The sequence below is a fragment of the Chaetodon trifascialis genome, chromosome 5 (assembly GCF_039877785.1).
Source record: "Chaetodon trifascialis isolate fChaTrf1 chromosome 5, fChaTrf1.hap1, whole genome shotgun sequence".
In the NCBI taxonomy this organism is placed as follows: domain Eukaryota; kingdom Metazoa; phylum Chordata; class Actinopteri; order Chaetodontiformes; family Chaetodontidae; genus Chaetodon; species Chaetodon trifascialis.
The window spans coordinates 26,519,207-26,546,182 of NC_092060.1; the positions used below are offsets into that span (position 1 = coordinate 26,519,207).

At 42.0% G+C, this 26,976-nt stretch overlaps 1 protein-coding gene across 12 annotated transcripts in view; it reads right to left on the bottom strand.

Annotated features, from left to right (window-relative positions):
* The window catches only part of limch1b (LIM and calponin homology domains 1b), an 87,536-nt gene that overhangs the window by 13,418 nt on the left and 47,142 nt on the right, over positions 1-26,976 (bottom strand). For 3 of the 12 annotated variants that reach the window (XM_070962014.1, XM_070962013.1, XM_070962012.1), the window contains exons 5-14: positions 22,917-22,947; positions 19,410-19,520; positions 17,521-17,719; positions 10,534-10,789; positions 8,390-8,662; positions 5,763-6,158; positions 4,467-4,502; positions 2,145-2,271; positions 1,606-1,760; positions 351-834 (exon numbers count right to left, since the gene is read on the bottom strand). In XM_070962014.1, the coding sequence (XP_070818115.1) occupies positions 351-834; positions 1,606-1,760; positions 2,145-2,271; positions 4,467-4,502; positions 5,763-6,158; positions 8,390-8,662; positions 10,534-10,789; positions 17,521-17,719; positions 19,410-19,520; positions 22,917-22,947 (2,068 nt within the window). Of the gene's footprint in view, positions 1-350; positions 835-1,605; positions 1,761-2,144; positions 2,272-4,466; positions 4,503-5,762; positions 6,159-8,389; positions 8,663-10,533; positions 10,790-17,520; positions 17,720-19,409; positions 19,521-21,701; positions 21,980-22,916; positions 22,948-26,976 lie in introns of those variants that run through there. The other 9 variants (XM_070962019.1, XM_070962017.1, XM_070962016.1 and 6 more) reach the window with 6 other exon arrangements.

The window sequence follows — 26,976 nt, forward strand, 5'->3', positions numbered from 1 at the left end:
TCTGTGAGGAGGGCAGCCAACGCTGGGAAGTAACCACATGTAAAGTGGTCAAGACCTCAACCTTGCCCTCTGCAGAACTGCTGTGGTGCCACTAACTGAATCTCAATCGTTTCAGGTATGTACGGAGAGAACTTTATCATTGCCGTGTAAGGAACCTCAGCAGAGGCAACACTGTGGGCTGCAGTCTAGTGGGGAGAATTTACTGTTGCAGCCAGACAGTTGAAAAGGCAACAACTGACATAGCCTTTGGAGGATGCTGTAAAGCCTCTTTACAGTTGCAACAATGCATACATTTTTAATGTTAGCATGCGATCTATTGAGAATGACAAGTGTTTCAGAGTCAGTCTCACCTTGCTGGGACATGGTTCAGCCGCTGTGGGTCGAGACTGGAAGTAAGGCTTGGGCATCAGCAAAGGCACCGGTTTGGGCGACAGGCCTCGGGTGGATGGCGGCTCGGACGAGCGAGAGCGAATCTGAGGCCGCTGGTGTGAGGAGTCTTTTGGAAACTCCTCGATCCGCGCCTCCAGTGTGGACGTGAATTTCGGAGCCGGGGCGGACTGCTGGCGCAGATACCTCATGGGCCCGTTGGGGTCCATGTCGAAGGGGTCTGGGGTCGTTGGGGAGGTGGAGAGGGAGAGGGAGAGAGGGAGGGGTGAGCAGGGGAAGGAGGGATCAGCAGACACGCTGCGGTCCAGGAGCTTTGGCAGCTGTAGGCGTTCAAGGACTGTTTCACTGATGGAGAAACGCTGGGCGTAACGCTGGAGGATGGTGGATGCCTCCTCTGGGGTTTTGGCTCTTCTGTACGCGATGCGCAGCTCCTCTTCACGACGCTCCCTGTTGAAGGGGGAAGGAGGCACAGAAGGGATGAAGCAAAACATCTGTGCAAAATGTGAAGCAACTGACATGGCGCTTTGGTTTCCAGGAAATCAATGTTGCTCCTCTTTATTGGCAGTTGATATGACAAGTGATTCATCCTGCACACACGTTTTTTTGGATGTTTCGCATTTTTGATCTTAACACTTTGGGAAATCACACAGTAAATCTTATGGTGCAAAGGAAATGATGGCTTTGTGTTATGCTATGTTTATGGACCTGAAGGTAATGAGAATAAGCAGCTCCAGCAAAGAAACAAAAACACACAAACTGCAGTAGAAACACCAGAAACTGCAAATTCATAAGTGCAAAGCAATAACACCACAGCAATAAATGCTTGTCACAAGAAGTCATCAATATTAACCACTTAATATATCTTTTTTTAAGAAGTGTACAAAAGGATATATAGGGATTTCAAACCATATTTGAAATTGAACTGATAAAAAAATGAAAACTATAGTCTTACCCATCCTAACAAACCATCCATTTCTTCTACTCGTACCTCACTATCACTCCTCTTTCAAATTTTCTCTGTGGGAGACCTACTTAAATGAACTCCTGGAGGAGTCGCTGTCACCCTTGTGCCCACTAACAGGAATCAGAAGGAACAATGAACGCTCTTCTTTGAGAAAGACCTAGTTTTCCATTTCACTACTGTTGTTTTGTACATACAGCTTTTGTTTTTTTGACTGAATACGCAGTAATCGTCCTGTTTGTGTGTATTTCACCTACTTGTCCTCCACTATCTCTCTGTAAGTCTTGATGCTTCTCCTCCTCCTCTGGCTGGGGTCTCCTGTCATCAACTGCTCCATCATCTTCCTCTCCTCCTCCTTCTTGATGAGGTCTTGGGAAATACTCCTCCTGCGATTTTTCCATCGGGCCAGGTCCTGACACATGCAGACAGATTGGAAGAGTTTCAGTTTCAAGCGAACCAGGGCGGGAGGGTTTGGCTCTGCAGCGCTGTGAGACCTGATGCACTGCTGTGGCTCTAGAAAGCTGATTTAAGTTGTTTAACTGGGGCACAGGAAAAAATTCCTAGAGTTTGCACATCAGCCTACAAGCACTAAAACCTAAAACTGCATGTAAGTGATAAACTCCTGACACAATGGAGACAAGAAAAACACACTGTGCAGATGAGACAAAACTCCACTGCGAGTTAAAAGCTGATCTCTATGCAGGAAAAAACCGACAAAAGATGCAGCTCCATTAAAAATAATAAATAAATGTACGAGAAATGAGAAGAGCAACATAATGCCAAACGAGGTACTCACGTCCTGCCAGTGATCATCCTCTTCCTTCATCTTGTTGTACTGGTTGTGCATCAGTTCATGACGCACCTGACTGTGGGGCTGCAAAAGAGCCTCCTCCTCACCACGCATGTCGATCATACTCACACTCCTGGGTGGAGGAGGGAGAGAGCAGAGAATGTGGATCATGAAAAATGTGTTCACCTGTCACTTCCAGAACAGGACATGGTTTAGATTTTCAAGATTTCTTTATGCTGCTACTGATTCCTTAAATTTCCCTCCATCTCATCATCTTCTACTGTAAGCAGATTAGTTTTCATGTTGGTGTGTTCATCTGTTTTGACACAGTCATTTGACACCGAACCTAAAACACCTAAACACCTGAGCTGTTCTGAGAGCCAGGAGTGGCTAAAAAACAAAGACTGAAAAATCAGTCTCACTGACGTTATGCTCTGCTCAAAACCTGTTTATCCAGTAGCATCAAATAGAACACATCACCCACAAAAACAATTTTATATCAATCCATCAATCAAGCACGATGGAAAAAAAACAGAATCTGTACTGTTGTTTAGTACAGATACCAAAATACAACCACATGCTCATCAACTGAGCATAACTAAGATTTTATAACCAGTATAACCCTCACAGTTTCTACAGAATCCAACACCTCTGCCCCCCATTCCCCCAACACTTCTCCCTCTAGGCAAGTAATCTGGCTTTGGCTTGTTCTTTTGCATGATCCCGTATTGTTTCACATCACATTCAGAAGTTTTTTCAAAAGGAAATGCATCACATTAAAGATGTTAAGCTTTGAAAACATCAGCTTCAGGTTCAGGTGCCTCAGGCTGTTAATTTGCAGCTTGTAAAACCTTTAGTAACATGTATGAGATGCAACAAGTATGGTCTTCACACAGTCAAAGAAAGTTAACACTTTGTCAGTCAGTAATGTTAAAGCATCCATTTTTAGAGTACAGACAAGGTCGTGAAGTACATCCTTACTGTTAGGAGCATGTAGCTGTACTGGACGTTCATCACAGACTCACAATAAGTAAAACTACTGCTTATCAAAGCCATGAGTGTAATAACTGTTTTTCTTTTAAGACTCAAAAAAATCATGCATTGGCAACTTCAAATGACAGGAGTGGAATCAAACATTACATGTTTCTGACTTTTTCAGTGCTCCCTCATGGTCAAACGCTTTACAGAGCCTACTGGTCACTGGGTGGACCAAAGAAACTCGTTACAGGAGGACGTTTTAACCCAGGAGACGACTGACATGTTATTTTATTTTAAGTTTTAGTGTCAGTCAGTGGGATGCGTGGAGGTGCAATGCTGAATCTGCTCCTCGAAAGCAAAACTTTTTCACAAACATGCATTTGAGTCTTCTCCTGGTTGTGAGTCCTCTCTCTCCTGCTTTAGGAAAAGCAGCACTTTTGGCATTAGCTTGTTGAGGAAGATTACGATGATGCTATTTTTTATTGGGATGGTGGTTGAAAAGGCTGTTACATGAAACATGCAGCTGGCAGAAGCAGGGAGGTGATACCAGAGCAGCGTAGTTTAGTAAATCCTCTCCACAGTCACAACTGCAGGCACCTGAATAAATCTGGGAGGAATGGATTGTCGCCAGCCAAAAGACAAAAAAGCATGTCCACTAGATTTACTCAAAACATATTTCATGTGACCAATTATGTTTTATCTAAGTGATACAAGTAGGAAAAAATCTGCTTAACTGAATTTTCTTTTCTGTGCAAAGAAAACTTTTGTTAAGGGTTGTCCTAAATCACATAAGATCAGCTTGTCACATTTATAATCAAAAATCAGCCCTGACTGATCGTACTTAAGCCCACTGACACCAAAACACCATCCGAATAAATTACTGTCTTTGCATAGAGCATCTTGGTCCATTCAAAGCACCCGTCAGTGTGCTTTGTACATTAACTGATCTCAAACGATTAGAAATATTGGCTGAAAGGTCTTTTTTCTGGGACATCAAATTAAAGTAGTCATTAATGACAATCTGAAGAGAATTCCAGTTTCAGATGAGGGGCCATTTTAGAGAAGAATAAAGACCAAGATTGTGAAATATAAAGTCAATATAAAGCCATTAAAAATTAAGACAAAAAAAACTTGAACAGAATGTGAAGTTTTTGTCCATGGCTTCATGAAAGTTTGTCAAATTGCCTCAACCTTTAGCAGATTTTCCTACTTGCATAATGAAAAAGTGAATTCTGACACCAAATGAATGAATGAATGATTGAATGACTTATTGAGCGGGCCTTTGTTTTGCAGCTCAGAGCAGCGCTGGGCAAGACAGATGAGCCTCTGAGTGATAAAAGGACAACTTACTGTGGGTCATCTGACACACTATGTGTGCGGCTGAATCTGCAAAAGGCAGAGAGCATGGAGAGAGAGCACAATCACAAATGAATACAAGAACACTCAACAAAGAAACACGTCATTCACTCGTGCAGATATTATAACACGGCGATGGAATACCTGACTGAGAGCTACAAGGTAACACACAATGATGTGATCACAGCTGACAATGAGTTAGTTACGACAGATCAAACACAGATTATGTACCAGCCAAGACTGATTAATAAAGTTTTAACAAGTGTGTCTTTATGTCAATGCACAGATGAATTGTTGGTTTCTGGGTTTACTGGTTATCCTCAAACAAAGCACAAGGGGGCAGTCTTATCCATCACACAGCATCCAGAGCAGAGCAGAAGACAAGTTTACTGCATCACTGCAAACCAAAACACTGCTAGCATACAACAAATGCATATGGAAATGATCTTAGACAGCAGCTGACACTTAAATAAAAAAAAATAAGCCCATGCATCTTTTATTAGACAGCACAAGAGCAACATCAAGGATGTGGCTTTCGTTCTGTCTGTGACCACCACTTGTAGGTTTGGCCTGAACCACAAAGGTCTTCACACAGTCTTTTTTTATGGAGCAGCCTCTGTGATGTCGCAGGGGTGTGAGGCAAAGTGTGGCCTGCGGTTTCTCGCCACAAGAGAACAAGGAGACTAAATTAAGAGAAGCCTGACTAAATCAAGACCAGATAGACTGTTTTCTAAGATGGCTATTTGCCATATGGTATGCTGTAGTAGAATGTCTATCTGCCATGTTTTTTGGTGGAAAATGTCAGCACCATTCAAGACATGCCAAATAATTCTGCTTCAAATTTGATGAAATTCAATTCAGTGTCCATTGCTGTTATCCTCTAATTGGGTCTTGGATTGGATCAAAGGACACAAACTAAAGTCATGCACAGTTAATCAAAGACCACATTCTCAAATGTTCTTTCTTCTCCACATTTCTTTACAGAAAAAAGCAAGGAAATGAGGACAAAATACATATTTTTAAGGTTTCCATGCATTCTGTGTACAGTAACTGCTTTTTAGAAAACAACATCAACTTGCATTTGTGTAAAAAAGGCCATGCAGTCTTTCGGTAGTTAACTCATCCATATTGGAGCATTGCAGTCTGAAGTCAAGGTCACATGCTGAGACCGAGTACTCAAAAGGATTATTGGAATAGTAAATCCATTGGTTTTAATGTTGATGTATGTAGTTCTACTTCAACGCGGTGGAAATTCGTGAAAATGTAGTGTAGTTGCTGGACGGGGCTCACGTTGCTGGAGGATTGCTGTCCAACCACGATGTCCCTCCTTGTGGGTCCTCACTTTCACTGCGTGCCCTTCCCTTCCGCTGGCCTGTATCGGCCGTTGCTGTCGTAGCGGTTGCTATGGCGGTGGGCACAGGAAGCACGTGGGAAGGACTCACGGTGGTGATGTGTTTGGGAGAGGCCAGGGCTTGGCGGGCCTGCTTCTCATCTCGCTCTGCTTCTGCCACCAACAGGGCACCGGTGACCGCCTTCCTCACAGCTGTCTCCTCCTGCTCCGTCACAGGTGGATGTTTTCCGGATGTGATGACGGGACTTGTTGCAACCAAGGGGGCTGCTGTAGCGTTCGCAGCTGGAGTCGTCAAATGGTGGAAGAGTTCCTCTGAGCACGAGCGAGCTGGAGTACTGCAGAAAGCAAAGCAAACTAAAACGTACTGCTGCCTGGTTATCATCTTATATCATCAGACAGCATTCCTGTGGAGGAGCCACAGCGGAGGTTTCTGAAGACATAAATCTAAGAAAATGGCATAGCATGGTCGCAAATCCCTTCAAAGCAAAATGGATGTGAAAACAAATTGGAGTCTCAAAGCCAGAGCACAATTCAGCGAATGTTCTGTTTGTCATCCTGTGATGAACAGCTACTTTTTGGGAGGCTTATTATTGGATTGTAAATTCCCAGATTGTATGGCAGGGAAGGAAGGGCTGTGAAAAGGCCAGGCTTCAGTCCCAGCCTGCTCAGGGTCAGGGAAGGAAGAAGACCTCATTTCCTTATATCCTGAGGGTGGGTCGCACGCTCATGTTCCCAGTGAGTGTGTGCATGTGCTTACATTGAGTACATTGTCACGTACGGTTGCAGTACGTACGGCTTCAGATTTGAAGGTGTGTCCCTTGGCGCTGATGGGAAAGGTCAAGTCCAAAATTACTGGAAACCAGATGGCACTGAATTGTATTTCCTTGGTCCATGCTCCTTTCATTTCTCAATTTAGATTTTTAGCAATTCAAACTCCATCATTAAGTATGTTTTTGTCCCCCAGCTGAATCCCTGAACTACTGAATAACACTGATCCTTCCAAATGTAACATTTAATTTTGACATTTCTGCTTAAGCTAAGAAACACAGTAAGCAGCTACTACACCCACCACACTGCTGGATATCACCTCTACTCTACTTCTATGCAAACAAACAGGCAAAAACACCAATACCCCTGACAGACAGATCTTAAAAAAGACGTGTCAACTCAAGTTTGACAGGCAACTGCCAACACTGATACTGTATGGTGATGTTATCCAACGGTTTTTAAATAATGATCTGCTGGCAACGCTAAAATACACACATTCCAGCCTCAGTTTTCTTCTGGAAAAAGGCAAGCTGTTACCAGCTAAAGAAGCTCTTATCAAAGCCTTTTACAAACATCCTAGAAATCCCCCTTTCTTCCTTGGAATGCAGCTATACACAAGTCGGATTTCTACTGAGGATTCTTTTCACTCCCTTGAAACGCTGACAATCCAATCAATGCCATATCATCCGTGCCAGAAAAAGCTGGAAACTGGGCTGTGACTCTAATAACTCTCCAACAGGACTGTGAATGAAATGTCTGCTAGACCAGGAAATAACACCGGATAGAGCTGGATTGTGGAATAACAACAGACCCAAACTGACATTTTTCAAGACAGCAACATTGTGATCACACATCATTGTTGACACACAGCATTGTGTCTTGATGGCTCATAGTCCTCACCTTGTTACCTGACACCAAGTGTAAAATTTGTGACCCCTGGCTGGCCTGCAGGGTAGAAACTGTACAACAACAGTGCGTTCTACACGTAACTTGGTTTCATTGAGAACTGGAACTCTTTGCTCTGGATAAGATCGGCACTGGAAATGATGATCTGGTAAAGAGGAAAAGGGCTGGATGGAAACATCAGCTACAGAAACTGGAACTATTTTCTCCAATCCTGATGAAATTTGTCCACAGTAAAGTATGTGGATTACCTTGTTTAACTGAGACATTGTTTTTGGACAGATGTGCTGCTGCTCCGATTCTCAGGTGTAATTTTTCAGTGTTTGAATAGGCGCAAATAAACAGATTTAGCATTGCACTGCTTAAAAAAAGTAGCAGAAATATCGATCGACGTCGATATACAATCTTCTCGCCAGCTCCTACATTACCCACAATGCAACTCCACCTCTGCCAGGTTGATTAGAGATCGGTGTGTGTTATGCCAGTAGCAGCTAATGTTGCCTGGAGGCTCTAGTCTCTAGCAGAGATGAGGAGCGGGCTACAGAGGTTTGGTATACTCACTTCTAACTCCACACCCCCAGATTTTCATTTGTTTTGATATTTCAAGTCTTCAACCCCCACCAACGATTCCAGAAGACCTTTTTTCCACATATGCAGTAGTGCTCCTGATGAGCTGTGATCAGACTAATGTGTAAAATCATGGGAGTTCCACTTTAAGAACAATACCAACAATCTATCACTAGAAAAATATAAACAGGTAATATCACATTTCCAGACGATCGATAATGTTTTAGATTTGGTTGATTTAGATGAACTTTAAATCAGAAACATGTCAAAAAGGATGGAACTGGGCTGCTGATTTACAGTACTGAGAAAAACATATTAAGATGAAGACCTTTGCTCAGTGGTGACCATCAGGTGGGTTAGAGTCTCCATGGGGGGCTCTGCATGGGGCTGGGGGAGGCTACAGGGCAGAGGCTCACTGCTCCTCCTCACGCCCGCCGCATGGATCTCAATGCAAGGTGTGGAGGCAGTCTGCTCCCCTTCCTCCTCGTCCTTTTTAGCCTGGTTCTCCTTCTGAATCTGTATCTGGGGTTTGAGGGGCGGGGTGGGGGACGGGCTGGGGGACTCTCCAGCAGAGACGTCTAAGCTAGGGATCTCATTTGGGCTGTTAAATAACCCATTCACACAGTGCACACAGGAGTATGTAACCATGAGTGAAATGACATGAGGATGAGCACGACATGATGGTTATAAGACACGGGACACATGAGGGAGAGGGAACAGTAGGTTCACACACAGGAGGTAAACAGAGGCAAGAGGGAACACCACGACAGGTGCAAAGGAAGGAGATGGAGAAAAAAAATAAAAGCAAAATCAATCAATACTTGTGTTTAGAATGATGGATGAAGTTAACAAAAGGGGGAATGATTGGTCACACACAGACACAGCACACACACAATAGAGACATCCCTGCTGTACATGCACCCACGCACAGCACTTTTTTGACATTTAAGTAGACTCGGGTGACACTAATTAGACTGCAGACATTTGGATTGAATTAAATATCTTTGATCTCCTGCTTCTGTGTGTGAATACAGCTGAATAATGATATTTCCAAAACTTAAAACATTAACCTTCAAAAACTAATTCCAGTTCAACTCTGACGCTCGTCCACACCACACACACACAGATCAACACTGCACGGATACTGGAAGTGATCAAAGCATATTATGGATCCATTAAAGCAGAAATGTGAAACCTCGACAGTGAGAGCCACTGACGATGAAACGCTTAACAGAATAAAACTTGTGCCCGGTGCTTTTGTGCCAAACCAATAAATGCCTATAAGACCTTCAGACTGAAATCTGCCTCATTTTTGTCTATGCAGCATATTTTGATCTGTTGTTTCATCAGGGCCAATGAAAACGTACATCTGGCCTCCATCACCCACTCCCACATCTACAGTGCTGGACAGAGAAAAATAATCAACAGCTGAAACATTTAATTGCAGACATCTGTAATCTGACATGAGCGTCACCTTCTCTGGCATCATGTTTAAGCAACAGGAAAGGCAGATTAAAGGATGTTGGTGGGTATTAGACACAGTGAATAATAAACAACATATGACTTACATCTACAGTTGTTCTGGTCAGTTTTAGCAATTCTACAAAAAATATCACACTTTTAAAAACACTGTCTAATGGTTCCACCCATATTTAATTGCACCGTGTCCAGAATTTCTCATGCTAAATTGAATTCACAAAACATGCAAGGCGGAAATGAGATAATCAGATAGACTTTCAGGCATTTTCAGCCACAAGCAGAAATTCTTTGCCAGAGAATTCACAACAACCCTTAATCAGAAAATCAATTTTAAGGTCCTCGTTGTGCAACTTGTCCCCAAATTACCAGTTTATCATGCGATTACACGCCTCCTGACCGTCACCAGCAGCTTCCATTGAATGGCTCAGCAAGACATTACTTCAGTCTATCTTCCAATCCAGCATCTCATACATAAACTCAACTGCACCACCACTCGGATATTAAATGCAACATGTTTTAGCATGTTCACAAAACTCATATGGGAAAACATAGGATTGTTTTGTCTAAATTATGGTAACAGAATACACTCCTCTGTTCTGTGAACACAAAGGTGAACTGCTTTCATAGAATAGTTGCAAAAAAATAACCCTTGAACATTCAAACCTCAAAATGTATGCATGTATTGTATTGCAGAAATATTTTATCACAAAGTGAAATGTTGCATATTTAATTTTCGAACCATTCACAGACTTCTGACGTGAAATCATCGTATTGAGTTCAGTTGCACAGCACATCATCTCATTAGATTAGTGAAGTTTTACACTTTGGTTAACACCCTGTGTACTTATTAAGACATCTCTCTGATTTAAAACCTAATTCTCGATGTTGTTGAAATGCACTTACTTTGTCAATTTTCATTAGCATTTATATATCTACATGTTTAAATACATCAAGAATAAATGGCATTTCTTGGTATGTGACAGATAAACTCACCTGAATGGTCTGTCTCCCCCTATAGGGGAAGTGGCAGTGCTCCAACTCTTGCGTCCTGCATCCTCTTTATCGTTCTTCTTGCGGAGCGGCATTGGCACATATCCACTCTGGTTGCTCTTGTTGGGCAGGTACTGGTTGAAGGGCATGGCGGTTCGCGGCTCGCTGATGGACGTCCGCCGTGCCGACATGTCGTCCTTACGGACGTCTGGCATCTTCCTGTGGGGGGGACCGTCGGACTCTGAGTCACTGCCGCGACCTGCGGAGAGGAGGAGACGGGGGAATGACGGAGTTCATTTACAGCGTCAAGGACGTTTTCTGTCCATCAAAGAGAGATCATTCTGCTTCTGCTCTACTATTTACTTACTATCTACTACTATGATGACTACTACTCCTAATAATAATTATTATTAAGGACATGGTGTCAAGGGAAGAACAGCTTCTTTTAATTGTTTTGAGATGTAGTGAAAGAAGGATTAACTAATTCTAATTTAATTTCTACATGCTTTGATAAAGGTCAGTGACTGAAAGCTTAGTCAATATATATGAAATTAATTTTAAAAAACTGAGCAGGCAAAACTGCTTCCTGCTCCTGCTTGAACTCTGATTTCCCTGACTTTAATGCTAAGAACATATACATGCAGCAGGAGCTTTGTTATGTTTTATTAACCTTCTGGATTATATGTTTTAAAAATGATATTCCCCTTTAGCATCCCAGAGGTCAAGAGGCGCCCAGCTTGCTAAATCATTGTCAGAGAGAGAGAAACAGAGAATGGGAGGGAGAGAGAAGGAATCCAAAAATAAGTTGAGCAGAGAAACAGTTGATTGAGAAGTCTCACTGCAGATACCCTAGATCTCTAATCTCCGAATAGAAATATCACTTAAATCTACAGATTTTCTCCCCAAGGCATTACATCACACAGGCCTATAAAACATTAAATTGCTGTTACAGTGTTATCACATGCAGTGCATTCCATTGAGCTGAACGTAAATCAACCAAAGCAGGTTGACGGTCTGTTTTTATGAAACAAAGCAAGTCACATAAATCATCACTTAATTTGTATTGTGCAGCTCCTGATGACTGAATTCTAGCCTACAGTACAGAAGAATTCACTCCGGATGCCACTGTGTCCGTCTGCATCACATCTTAAACACGCTGTTAGCTCTTTAATGTCAGTGGCAACACCTGGATTTGCAGAAGTGCATTGCACGAGGACTTTCCCTGCTTGGACTCTTAAATTCCTTTGCAAATTGCTCATGTGTGATCCTCAGAGTACACACAGAAGAGGGAAATGAAGATGACACTGATTAAGGACATCGCATGTTTCTAATTCCAGTGATGTATCGTTAGCATGCCAGTCATTTCTAGCTTCATCAAGATGGCTTTTGCTAATGCCGACCCGAATTCAACATTTGGAAACCGCAGGTAATTGATACCTGCGGCCTTGCTTCACCAAGGTCTCTCAAAATTCCTCTCCAAGATGTTCAGCACATGTGCTCCTGGAGTGAATTCCCCTCCCCTTGGATGCTTGCATACTCAATCTATGACCTATGAATTTATGACTTGATGTATATATTTTCCAAGAATAAACCCACAATTTCAACCAGATCTAAACTGTAAAATCTTCCCATAGTTCTGAAGTCCATGTGGATGCAGCCACAGCTCTCAGTGGAAACAAACGCCATTTTGAACTTGTGAAAACCTCCGTTTCTATCAATAGACTTCTTCATTTTTATGTGGTCTTAAAGACTGACAGATCAAGGTCCAAAGACGGCAAAGAGGTATATGCACATCCAACAATGAATGGTTCAATTATGACTCTTAACCCATATCAACTGGAAACATGAGTGACTCTACCATCCTTAAGGAAGAACACATGTCTTTCTGGGGCGATCTGCTCTCTCTGCACATATGGTACCACTGTAGCCTGAGGGAACGTTTATCATGGGTCAGTGCCACACTGTACCAGAGCCTCACAGAAACTTATTTAAATCAATAATCTTTAACATGCAGTAATATTACGGGAAACGAAAAAGCCGTGGAGTACAGTTCAATGTGCATTACAGCTGGAACAAATGAAGAGTGATGGTGATACCCTCAACATTTCTAATAGCATTAAAGTGAAATAAATGGTGAAAATTTGTGGGATAGTTTTTATGCTTTCTCAAATTTTCCCATCATATACAACAGATCTTTCGAGGCAGAATGAAACTAGGATGAAAGAATCAGGTTAATAAATTAGAATTAAGCTCCAATGCTAGCAAATCTCTGATTGAAACTTTTATCTCTTCTCACACTTACTATTAGTAAACAACACATGCAAAGAACAATTTTAGCCCACACTGAGCGTCACTGCTGCCCATTCAAATTACAAACATCACCAGCAGCAGATTACTCCAACTGAAGCTCATCAATGTTCATTTTTTAACAGCTAACATGAAGCTTTTGGCTGTTGTCTGGTTAATGAAGCTGTACATGTATGTACTCAGCCAAAGCCTTTGTGAGGGCTAATAAAAAATACTCTGCAACAATACATTATGTACACCACTGTGTACGGTGGACCATGTATTTTGTGCTTTGACAAGACAAACAGTGCCTGTTACTCTTTAGAGTAATGGTCTAACTAAAAGCTTTACATGCATCACCCAGTTAGACTTTCGTAATATTGCAGAAATACTTCACATTTATTGACTCAGTAGTGCTGCATCTGGACTTCCAGTACATGGAGCGAGTATGTGTTCAAACAAAGTGCAAAAGTAAGAAGACATCATCTCATCTCATTTTCTGGTTGTGGCTACAGGCTGTGATCATTGATTAAACTACGACTAAAGACTGCAGTGTTCTCCTCAGCAGACAGAAAAATGAAGATCTCCGAGTTTAATGCAAATGAATCATGCAGAGTTGACACCTGATTTGACAAAACGTGACCAAACTCCAGCTCATCACCATCTTTCTGCAGCCAGCAGCCTGGACGAGGCCGTAGCAGCGCAGACACCAAGGCGACATGACAGAAAGAAAGCCTGACTGATGACTTTAAATGTGTTCATTATTATTCTGTGCATCTTCAACCCTGCTGTCAAGTCATGTTGATGTTGGATGTGAATCATGTCCCCTAACAGATATAAGTGATGTTTAGATCATTTAGATCTAAACATCACTTTTCACATTTCACATATAAGCAGCAATTTGGAGCTGGGCAGGAAGGGATGTGATGTGAGAGCAGTGGTATAAAATCATTTTACAGACTGGGTAACTGGTATTTTAGAAAATCTGTATGCTGGACTTCAGGGCAATTTCTTCTAAAAAAAACACCCTGAAAACCATCTGAATGACATCACTCAGTTTTTTCTTTCAAAGAGCCTTTGACTTGCACTGGGTGTTGCCCTGCAAACACAGAAAACGAGGAGGGCAGGCTTTACTGTAGCAGCACCAGCAGCACAAAGTGTCTCATTTATCAATGCTGTATCCATCTAATACACTTGGGCCAAACAACACTGCATCGACATATTGAATGTCTTTCAGAGATTGAATTAAACTCTTCTCACTGTTCTGTAATGTACTGTAATTACTGTCAGGATGAAGTCAGTTTACAGAGCTGAATAGTCAGGGTTTTGCCTAAGGTCAGGGCAGGGAAAACCTTGCTGACTCGAGTGTGTGTGCATGTTAATAAAGGGATGCTCTTGTTCTGGGTGTACTCAGAGCCCCCTGTGATTGGGTGAAAACTACACTGTTATCCTGTTCTCACTTCTCTAGCTTGTGCCTCCTGGGTCTGACCTGAGCACATAGTACAATACCTTCAATAATAGAAAGGCCTAGCAAGGATGATCACACGTGCAAATTTCTATAAACCATTAGACCAAACATATACATCTTGGCCTTGACTTGTAACCTTTCTATATCACAACAGATGACATCAACACTATAATAATAATAGTAATACTATCAACCTGAGATGTTCAGAGAATTTAAGGAGTCACTTTGTAAAAATGTTCTGTCATTCAGTTTTTGTAGTTAACCAATTCTCAGCCATGACTCATGATGATTTCCACAGTGTCAGAGCATGTTCCTTTGAATAGGAGGTGGGTGTATGGGAATACGAGCAGCTTGATGATGTGTCTAATCAGCTGTGCTACATGTTGGTGGACAGAAGGAGTGTGGTTAAGCCTGTATAGTAAAAGCTAGAGGGTTTAAAGTAAAGTCTTGTGGCAGCTTTTATGTCTATTAAAGCTTCTGGGAAGAAAACTTTTCTCACCACTTGCTGTCTCTTGCTGTTGCCATAAATTTCTTCTTGTGAGATGTTATCTGTGTTTTGGGTGTTTTGGAAGTCAATATCTTTGGTTCGCCACTCATGTACAGCTAATATTTTTTCTGCTATCAAAAATGATAGCTACTTATGTAAAGGAATGACAAAACACAAAAATAATATCAAAAAACGAGTATGTGGATTTGTCTTTAACAACAGATATTTAGGGTGGATTTCTTGGCCTTATTTCTAAGAGGCATCAACGTCCAGCGAGGTTGTTAATTGGTTTGAATGTTGCATTTTAAGCTCTGGAGACGGCAGTTTCCGTCGCACTTCCCTCAAAACAAAAACAGTGTAGACAGGATGCTTGGCCTCCTTAGTGTTTTCCCACATGAGGTTCAGAAGCGAACTGTACATGAAGCTTTGTGACGGCTGCTGTAACCTTTTATAGGCTGTCATTAAATTTTAAGAGGGTCAAATTCTAATTAAGTGTAGCAATCAACAGCTTTCAATGACAGCATATGGTTGGCTTGGCATTATAAAGTACTTATAGGCAGCCAATTTCTATTTTTGAACCAAAGTCACAGCTGCTTGCAGTTTGTGTTTGGCTTTGGTTTGGAAAAACTTAACATTATGTAAAATTGTTGTTACCAAGTTGGATGCATTAAATTGCATATGCTAACATATGATTATCCAAATAAAAACATTATAGACTAATAAACAAAGCAATATAGAGTACAAACACTATGTACATGAAGTCATATCGCAATGTTCCATCTCTTCTGTTTGTTTAGTATCTGTGATTCTTTACTGTGCATGTGCATGTGATCTTTCAGGATAAGACTTGGGAGATGGAGTCCAGTTTGCTCCTCAGCACAAAAATCACCCAGTTAGTTATTGTTTAATGGCTGATGGCTATTCGAAGCAAAATGAACTGAACCTGACATTCTGAACCACAAGCTTCACAATTTTGAAGATGAAGATGAGTCGCTATGTGGAAGTGTGTCCTTTGTTGTCAAAGTGAACGCTGTCATTGCTGGCAGATCAGTCAAGTGTCAGTTTAAAACCTGCCAAAAGCCATCTTTCAAACCACCTCAGCTCTTTCTCTTCTTTGTCTCACTGTAACACGATGCTTCATGTCTTCCTCTCTCTCATGCTGTCACTCATCTCATTCATCACTTCCAGGGAGTTACCAACTACGGTTGCCCAGGACAACAGGCTCAAACACTCAGTCAGCACAGAGCCACTGTTGTGTGGATGTCAATGGCAGAGCTTGAAATTCTCACTGAAAGGTGTCACAAACACTGTAACGCTGTAAGGCTGCAAGGCTGGACAAGCTCGACAGCTGAGGCACACATTCATTCACATCCATACTGTGCATATATACAAATAAACCCACACAGGGGAGGAGAAATGATGCATTTTTCAAACTGGGGAAAAAGGAATATGTTTGATTCGAAGTGTTTTTCAAAGCGTTTATTTTTTTTGGTCCGTTCAATCAAAGGAAGCAAAGAGAAGGTGTGGTGTGGTGGCATTTGGCTTCACAAAGTCAGAAAACATGTAAATGTCAGTATATCGAATCACAACTACCAACATTCATATTTCAATTTCAAGCATTATCTGAATCTGACCTTAAACAGCTCCCACTGACCAGGCAGCCGTTCTGTGACTCAGTGTTCAAATTACAGCTCAGACTCTCAAGGGATGCAATTTTGATGTGCAATCACCAAATTACAACACTGAAGTGCTTTTTCTTTCTAGATTAAATCAAACCTTTACTCCTGTAGCCTTCCTGACACTACAATTTGAATTTTTCAGTGCTTCCACAAAGACAAATAAATCAAATATCTTCTGTTTTACGTCACGTGAAACTACTGTCACTGGATGTCATGCTGGTGGAGCCTCTGGTGAAATGTGTTTTAAACAAAAACAGATGGGACAGCATTTGTTATTGTAGCTAAGATGGTGCATGTTTTCTTGACACTGCAGATTGACATCAGATATGAGTGATCCGAGAACTGATGCAGACACACAAAACGTACGTGAGCAGCTTTTCAGACGACTATGAAGACTTGTGGTGTCAATGCACCTTTTCTCTTGATTTAATAAAACAGAAACAGACTGGGTTCCTAATATTTAGAAAATTTAAACTGAACTGCAGACAACACATTTATGTTACCAGCAAAAAAGCACAGAAGTTTGGATCATACACCTGAAGCACAAACTACCTCACTTCAAGTACTATACGAGCACTATGTACACTATGTCTATATGCTAAATTTAAGCAGAACAGCAGCGCCTGTTCTTAATTTGTTCACTTTCACAAGACATATAGCTGCAGCTTAAATGAAACAATGGCCATAACCTGACTTCAAAACAGGCATCGCACTGAGGTCATTCTTTGCCCTCAAATAGCCTTTAACTAGCGCTGGGCGTTGTCCTGTGAAAACACATGGAGGAGAATAACGGGCTTTACTTCAGTAGCATTACAAAGACAAAGCAAATCATTTATCTATATACTAGATGTGTACACCACAATTGACCCTGAAGAAACATCCAGTACTGAATAACTTCCCTTGCTCAAGACACATGGCTGTCAAAATGACCAAGTGGCCAATGAACACGTTTAACCAGCAGGTGTTAATTTAAAGAGTTGTCATCCTAACCACAAGATCGCAATTTCAGAATTACTTCAAACTCGTATTTGCAGTATTGAACAACCCACTCCATGAACCTGATTTCCTACCATCGCTGCTGCCGCGGGCGACCAGGACGTCTGGCGACGGGGTCTGTCGTGAGCGTGAGCCGAAGGAGTCCAGGCTGTCGAACGAGTCCTCGCGGCCGTGGCGTGGCGGGGAGAGAGAGTCGCTGCGCTCAGAGTCCCAGCAGTCGATGTAGCCACTGTCCCGGATGTTTCGTTTCGGGCTCTCTGCCTCCTCCACCTCCTGAACATTAATAAACACAAGCACAGCTTATATCAAATACATACTTAATAAAGACACATAATAAAGTACACTGATTCAACTTGTGCGTCCTACATTCATCTGAAAGCCTTAGAGAATTTATCTAATCAAACCATATCTGAAGAATTTGCTTAGCTCCTGTCCCTTACATATATCTCTCATTTGAAGTCCTGGATCAACTTTCTCTTGGCCTCTTGCCTTTTCTCCTTCTTCCTCTCTTTGCAATTTCTCAGCTTTTCTTCTGCTCCAATCCTTTGCTATCATTCTCTCTTCACCTCAGTGACCCCTCCCTTTATACGTCTACAGTTGAAACATGTCTATGCAGCTAATGGAAGGTGGGGAAAGGCCTTTCCTGTCTACCAAAAGACTTCCTGTTCCTGACCCCTGGACTGTTATGTAACTCCAAAACCTCTGACAAACTCTGTATTATGTTTTCAACTGAGCTGTACTGCCACTGGATTTGTCTCACTTATCTCTTTGTCAAACATACATTCAACTTTCGTTGGTGAAGCAATGACATTGTGCAGTAAAGGTGCATTGGTCAGACAGATGGATGAGTGTAAACACTTCGTTTAAAATCCAATGATCAATCGCAGGTCGGTTTGTTAGAGTAGAGTTTTTTATTTTACCACTGCCAGAGCTTCATCCCAGCTTTAACCAAACTGTTTCTCTTGCCTAAACCTAAAACCTTCATATTGCATTTGAAGCTGAAAAGGTTTGTTCACTCACATTATACAAAAAAGCAGCTAGTTTTGGGTTTATCGAACCAAGTCTAAGACAGGGATATCTCAGAACCTGAGCAAATAAAACCAAAACTATGTGTGGGTGAGGTGGTATATTTTTTCTGGTTTGGGTGAACTGACCTGACGTATTAACTGATTACACTAATCCTGTGCTACTTAAAATAAGTGAGCTGCTCTGCCACAAATTCACCTGCTCCTGGCATTTCACTCATCATTCTTTAAGGCCCAGCCTCCATTTCATTAGTTCACACATGACCTGGGAAAAGTCTTGAAAAGTGCACCTGATGTGCTTTCCTTGATTTTCCAATCTCCTTTTATTATGAAGCTCTTTTTTGTTTCATAGAAACGTGGCTTTGTTTTGGTCAGCAGCAACGTGTGAACATCTGGGAAAGTTATTTAGCTGAGTTGGAAGTGATTTCTGAGTTTTATAGAAGAGCAAAGCGACGTCACATCGTGGAATAAATCGCATGGGGGTGACATCATGCTTATGAGTGGTTGTCATGGACTGTGTGTGTGTATGTGTGTCTTCAGGACTTGCTAATGCTAACTTCTCTCTGTCCCTTTGGACCAGTAAAGGGGTGGAACCTGGTCGAGATGATTGATCCTAGAGCCCAATTTAACAGAGGCCATTTCTGGACTTTGGGTGGGGGGTGTTATGTGATGCTTAAGATGATTTCTAGGAAGTTTGTGTACATTTAACAAAGACACTAATACAGTGCTTTCCAAAATGAGTGGTCCAGTATAATTTGTATGTTCTGTCTCAAAACTGAGATTTTCTCCTTGAAGAAAACCAACAGCCTGTCTCTACCCCCTTTACTGTACTCTACCAGCTGTGGTTGCTAGGAGATCTGTAATACAACTACAACAACAATGACTGACTGTTTTGGCCCTCTACTTAAGATTTTCTTGATATTTTTGACTTAGCAAACCTTTCGCATCTGTAACAGCAGGCCCTCAAACTCCTTCAGGTCCAGTGTGGGCCCGTTGTAGGAGGTACAGCCGTTGGCAGCACGACCCAACCAGTAGATGGTGATTAGAACCTGAAGGAAAGAAAAAAAAATACAGACAGACAGACAACGTGAAAAAATGAGATGATGCTTTGTGAAGAAAATTCCTGTTCAAGCAAAGGATGAAAAATAACTCCACACAAACCGGTTGCTGCTAAACATCTGAAAAATTTTAAAAACAAAGTACAAAAGCACATCTCAGTGCCAAGTGGAAACAATGACAGATATGTACAGAGTAAGGTTTCATTTGCTCTCACAGCACCCTCTGAACAGGCTCAACAACCCATAAGATAATTTGTTTGTCTGGCTTTGCTCAAAACAACAGCCACAGAGGTCATCCAGTGGTCCTGAGTGCAATCTTAAATTTAAGTTCCTCGCTGCAGTAAAAAATCTTCATAATGATACCTTGGATCCGGACATACCGTCCATTGGACTGTCAAGACAAACCATGTCATTCAAGGTGGAGTGAGCCAATTTGTTTGAAGTCTGAGCTGGCTGTTCCAAACCACTTATTGCCACAATGCAGGCCAACATATGAAGCCTTTCACTCGTCTTGCAATTAGGTAAATAGCTACAAATAATATTTTGTCAGCACGTTTGTATTGAAGGAAGGTAAAAGTGCACAAAGCAAACACTTGAAACCTTCCTCCGCTCAGTTCTACAAAGCAAAACAAAGTGGTTTTCTAGTCATGACAATCCAGCCTCTTCCAAAGAAGTTACATGTTAACGTGTTCTGCACAAACACGACAAGACTGAGCCATTGTTCTGAGCCCAAAACAAGTCACATGCACGTCTCCTGGTAAACACAGCATCCCCTCAGGGGCCACGGTGATTTTTAGTTGCTTGCTAGCTAGCTTAGCCATGAGTGCCTAAATTACCAGATCAATCTCATCTCCTTCCAACACAGTAACCACATAAAACCAGTGGCTGAAGAAGGCCGTACTTCCGATTCTTACTTGTAACCTAATGTCCTGAAGTAATGCTGAATGTGACTGAGGAAGTGAAGCTTTCTTTCTCTTCAGTTGGACTCCCTTCGGAGTCAGCTAAACGCCTAAAATGCAGAATGTACAGATTTGCTGTCGCCACAGGGAGATCAAACAGAGCTGCACCTTTAGCACTGTTGGCTGAATGTTCCATGCTATATTTACTGTGTCCATGTCAACCGGCACTCCATGGGGATTGCTTTGATAAGAAAGCTCAGCATGGCTTAATGTGTTTATTTCAGTCATACTGTCAGTGTAAACACTGTCTGCCGTTCAAACACTTGGAGGAAGAGCAAAGAAAGTGAACTGCTGATCAGAAGAAGCACAAAGTCTTTTCTGTGTGATACTATGCTGATTTCTGAAGGGAAATTCATCTTTTATGCCAAAGCAGGGTTGCCTTACTGCGTTTGCTGTGGTTATGCTTCATTATCTGCACACTTTAGCGCCCTCAGCAGCACAGTGCATTGCTCCTGTGTCACCAGTATAATGATAACATCCGTGCCAGCTCCCATTGGAAGTGGGTCAGCACCAAATCTGTTTCAGTTGCTTATTAGTATGCTTTAAACGCATCCGTATTGATCCAAACTGCTCACTGCAATTGGGAAAACATGCCACAACTGTGCTCGCACGATTTAGACATGCAACCCTATACCTTCAACAAATAACTCTACAAAAACTGAAAGCTGGACACAAGCACCGAGCTACAACAGTTCAAATAAAACACTGACTGCCAGACATATAAAGGACAGGCCTGACAGTGAAGTGATGCAGAGTAACACACTTGCTTTGCCTCTTCGGTTTCAGCAGTTGTCTGGCAGATGTGGAAAGACCTGTCAAAGAGGTTCCACCAAAAAAAACGTCATCTCTTTGTTTCATGTGTACACACACTTAAGTGATGCATACACAGGGGAAGGAATGAAACCCAAAAATGCTGCTACAATGCAAACACATAAACCCCACCGCACGCATGTGTACTTTTACTCACATGTCACAATCCGCAGACCTGTAGTGGCACATATAGAGGCAGATTTCCTATACTAGTCATCACAATACAGACATACACAATCAGCCCTTCTTGTTCAAACCTGCACCTGCTAAACGATCATCTCGTGACTCCAGCAACGTTCCATCCATCCATACAGAACCCTCCTTTCATTCAACATCAGATCTGTTTGCCAAACAACACCTTCATCAGCAAATCAGCAAATTCTTCTCAGCGCAGTTCCTTCACCTCTCAGTATGTGATGTGCTGCAGAGACAGATGCTATCAAATCCTAGTCCTCAGCCTGTGTCTGCAGGGCAAATCCATAGTGTGCCAGCATATTGTCGTAGCAGGTCCTGGCTAGAGCACTGGCTGCTGGGACTTTGTGGGCCGTTTGCTATTGCTGCGAATGCTAATGTGGCTGAGAGTCCCTGTGTGTAGTCAGCTAAATGAGCTAGCAGCCCAGGCCAGCTCTGCAGCTCGTCACATTAACTTGTACAGTGCACAGCAGCATCACAGAGAGAGGGACAGGGAGGGAGAGGGGGAGAGGGAGAGAGAGAGGGAGAGAGAGAGAAAGAGGGAGGGAGGGAGGGAGAGAGAGAGGGAGAGAGAGAGAGAGAGAGAGAGAGAGGGACAGAGAAAGAGAGCTTAGACTGCAGAGTGGGCAGGGCTAGCATTGTGTGTTCTACTTCTTAAAGCACCATTATTAGAAAAACAAAAGAGGATGCCGAGATATATTTGAACAGAACACTAGGCCTGTAAAAATAAATAATTAGAAGGGAGCTTAAACCTAAAAACACAGAGAACTAAAACAGGCAGAATAGAGAGAACTAAACTGGATTGAATTTGTACTACAAGAGGATAATGCAGGTATAACAGACATGAGTATTAACGTCCAAATATTTAGAGATGAAACAAATACAAAATTGACAAAAACTGAAAAAACATAAATAGTGGAACAGGGGCTCTACAGAATGTACGACAGGTGGAGTCTCTATGTAAGTGCCAATGCAAGAAGGGCTGGAGTAAGAGTAAGAACAAACAGAGAGATAGAATAAAATAGAAGAGATAGAGACAGAAGAGAATACAAAAGTAGAATAGGAGTTGGAAAATGTAGAACATGCAATAAAATGAATGTGCAGAACAAAAAGAATAGACGCAACAAAAGAAAGTAGAAAACAAAATTAAAAGACTTGGTGGAAAGACTACATAGGATAATAAAGTAAGAACAGCTTGACACAGTAAAGCCAGTAGTATTCTAGCAGCATAAAACTGCACATAGACTGGACAGTAGAGTGAAGACAACTGGTAGAGCTGGAACAGACATGACAAGAGCAGCTGAAAGGAAAGAGAGTGACAATCACAGCACAAACAGCAACACTGGACCATAATAACAGTTTCCATCCAAACATGCATTTAGCACACAAACAAATTATCCCACTGTAATCCAGAAGTATCACTTACATTCTTGAGTTTTCGGCTGCAGTCACTCCCCCTGAGAGGATGAGAAAGAGGGGGAGCAAGAGTGAGACACTGACTTCTGGTGTATTATAATGAAATGTATCACATAAAAACAGCAGACACATTTTAAACCAACAAACTCCCACATATACTGTATATGCAGCAAAAACAAAAGTTATTGAATACATAGAGGAATCTGCGATGGCTGTAGCCCACGCAGGGAGAGCTCACACACATCTCTGCGTGCAGTTTGGTGATGTATGTATTTAACATTTCCTGCAGTAATGTTCAATGGCTGCAGTTTGACTCCGGCATTCTAAAATATTAACTGCAAGATGGGATATTTGTGCCAGTTCCTGGAACAAAGAGCATGGGAGCCTTGCTACATCTGTCATTTTACACCAGCATTCATCATTTACAAAGATTTCTCCAGCAGAAAGTCAGAAGTCAGGACAGGCAGATGTCACAGAAGGGGGCCACATGCTTTGACTGCCAAGCGATCTCTGGGAGGTGAAGTGCAGAAACACCGCAGCAGTGGCCACTTAGCGCCACAGATATTGCCAAAATGAAAAGATGTGGGTCTTGCGGATCACCGCGTGAAGCTATAAATGGGAAGTGGAATGAACCAGTTGTAAAACTGACCCCAATACACACTTGTGTTGTGGAAATATATACTTCTAGGCTAAGAGAGAGACACACAGCAGCAGCAGAGACACAGATATGACAATGTGCAGGATGTGGATTTCTCCTTTAGTTTTAAGTCAACAAAATCCCTCATCTCTCTTTTCCTGTGACTGTTAACCACAAATGATGTCTGCAGCCTGAGGGAAAGTCAAAAATCACAAAGACGTACATTTTTCAAAAGAAAGCCAAGGGAACGATATGTCTCTCCTTGACTCTGGGAAAGAGTTGCATACCAAGAAACTCACAAATAAAGTTCAATACACCAAATACAAACAAAAGAAAAGCTGAAAGTCTTAAGAATGTATTCTATTAGATGCAGTTGAAAACAAGGAGACCTGCCAAAGTCTTCCTGCTAGAGTCAAAGCACCCTAACGGAGAAGCTTGGCCATCCTCAGGCTTCAGATTGGATCGTGACCAAAAAAACTATAAATCTGTACTCAGGCTCACTGGATTAAATTTTCTGCAATATAACCAAGTGCTAGCCCAAAAATGAGCCTTACAGGGGATCACATAATTCTCAAAATTTATATTGGTTAGCAAAGGAGCCCATGGAGAGAAGCCAGGATGGGAGGAATGTGGTTCTCCTCTCTGGAGCTTGTGAGGTGGTCTGCTGCAGCATTTTGCAGGACTTGTTAGAAGGAAAAATGATGGTCTGAATATATTTCCCTCATTATCTCATTATGAATCGCATCTAGTTCTATTCAGTTCTATTCAGTCAGAATAACAAAACCATTTTGGACTGGATACTGAGCTCACTTTACATGGATAACAGAGTATCTCATGTAGAAAACCAATCATCTATGGAAACACATGTGTGGGATAAGGACTGCTTTACATTGACCGCAGCTTCTGGTATATAGAAAATAGATATGATATGTATGGAAAGAAAGGAAATAAACTTCAGGGGACTCGATGTGGTCAATGCATTAATATGAAAAAGCTGATGCTACATGGAGGTGAGCATGAATGTGAGTCACTTGGAGAAATTAGTGTGGCTTTTTCTTGTAGACCTGTATGTAGTGCACCTCCCAGCAGAGCTGACTCAACCAATCAACTTCACTGATGCGTAGGTCTGCCTGACGCATGGTTGAGATATGACAGCAGTGTCTGTCAGGTCCTCAGTGACCCATCATTATCCAGATACTCCCCCATATCACCCTCCTCTGCATAGGTTTGTGGAGATGTTTACATGGCCTCAGAGAAGCAGCTTAACAGGACTTTCTTCCATATTCTGTGCTTTAGGAGTAAAAAGTGGGGATCTAATCGAACACACAAACAAATCTTTGAAAACAGCTCATACTGTATGGATACGACAGTTTATATAGATGATGTAGTGCATCACCTTTGCCCAATAGGGAAAACCAAGCAGTGTACAATACATAGTGTATAGTGTATAAATTATGTTTATACAGTAAGTCCCCTCTGAAGCCCGAGGGACAGAAAGTCCAACTCACTCAACACACAAGTGACACCCAAATTGCAGTTGCGTGAGTTTTCCATGACAGCAGTGAGCTGACAAAGAGAGGAGTGAAAGAGGAGAAGAAGAGCAAGGTGAAAGTAGCTGGAGGGAATGATCTGTAAAGCCCCCCTCCTTCCTCCTCCTCCTCATCATCCTCTCTTTCTGTCAGCGGACTAAATAAACACAAAGACAGGTTGTTTTTCTCTGTCGTTACCTTGCAGAAGAAAAGCTGAAGGACTAATACAACAGATTCCACAAGCTATTAGGTCATATTTAGGGGAGTATTCTACCTTTTCTTTTGTCTCTGTTTTGGTCCTTATCTGAGTAAATGTCCATGATTTTATTCAAATAGTTTCAGTGATGAACAGAAACATAAATGTCAAAGATAGCTGGGTGGAAAAGCACCTTCTGCTCTCATTGACTCTGCCTGGCAAACTGTCACTTATCTTGGAAATCTATCTGTTTTCATCAGCAGAGGAAAAGGAGATATTTCAGGCCTTAGCTCATAGTGTACCCAAACCTGTCTGTCCTCATGCCTCTCTGTCCAAAGCTGTTTCCTAGATGAGTAAACACCTGTCCAGAGACTCAGGGGGGAGAAGCACTGAAGCAGCTTCCTGTCATTGGGACAAGCTGCAAGGAAACAGCGTCCTGTAAGTCAGAGGGTTACATAATGACTAGGAATAGCACAGGGCCACTTAAACAATTACACCAATGTTTCCTCTTCAGTTTGTGCTAACTTTGGTTGTCTATATATTCTCGATGATACCTCTGAAGTGAACATTATTCATGTTTATTCAGCATGAAAATCATCTTCCACAAAAAATGATGATCCATTTCAGGTAAGACGTAGTTCTGATTCGGTTCCTTTCTGCTGTGCCTTGTACTCAGGCAGTGGGGGGGCTTCCTAAAATGCACTGCCATCTGTTCACTGCCTTGTAATGTTAGCTTGTCACTCACTCACGCTAATCAACAAAATATGGCCAGAGGGGACTCTGCGTGGCAAAAGGTGCGTGGGGCAGAAACAAGCATAAGCTGTGTGAGATGCTGCAGCTAGCAGGCTAACAGCAGCATCCTACAAATAACACAGCTTTATTCAAGAATTCATTCACCTCCATCAATGTCTTTGTGCTCAATGAAACGTACCTCCCTCTCTGCCACTTGTACTATTTTGCCACGTGGTTATATAAACAAGGATATGAACAATCGGTATTTCTTGAATGGGAGGTCAATCCTACGCCCCCTCTCAAACTGGCTGGACACTGGCGAGCCTCTCGATTTCACACCCAAGTCTGATTAAAACTCTGCACAAAGCGAGCACGGTCAAGCAGTGAATACATCTCTGAATGTGGGTTGCACTCATTTTAACAAATGACACATTACTTAAATTTTCTTCAATTGTTTGAAAAAGTGGGAGTTTTTAAGCCTAAACACACACATTATGGCTTTGGTTTATGCAAATCATCTGACACCCACCAGGAATAAAATCCATGAAAAAAATCTCTGAAACTTAAATGTCACATCCATGTCTTCTTCATGGTGTCTTCTTTGTTTCACGAGTTGATGTCAAGCTACATTAAACAACAAAGTATCTGTACAAAGAAACAATGTGAAAAAAACAAAACAAAACACACACACACACCTCAGTGCTGTCAAATAATGTCTTGCCCTGTCAGAATCACTCAAACAGCCCCTCCTGAGACCAGCTAAGATGAGCACTGTCCCCTCTCTGCACAGGCAGTGTGAGGACAGCAGATGCCACACACGCACTCAGGCAAACACACAGCATATATTAAAAAAAAAAACTACATGCACTTGGCTTTGTTACCAAGCAACAAAGTAGGAGTCGTGGTTCAGTGAGTGATGTAAACCCGTGTGCTGTGTTTGGACAGAGACCAGTTGTGTCTAACAGATATGCTATTG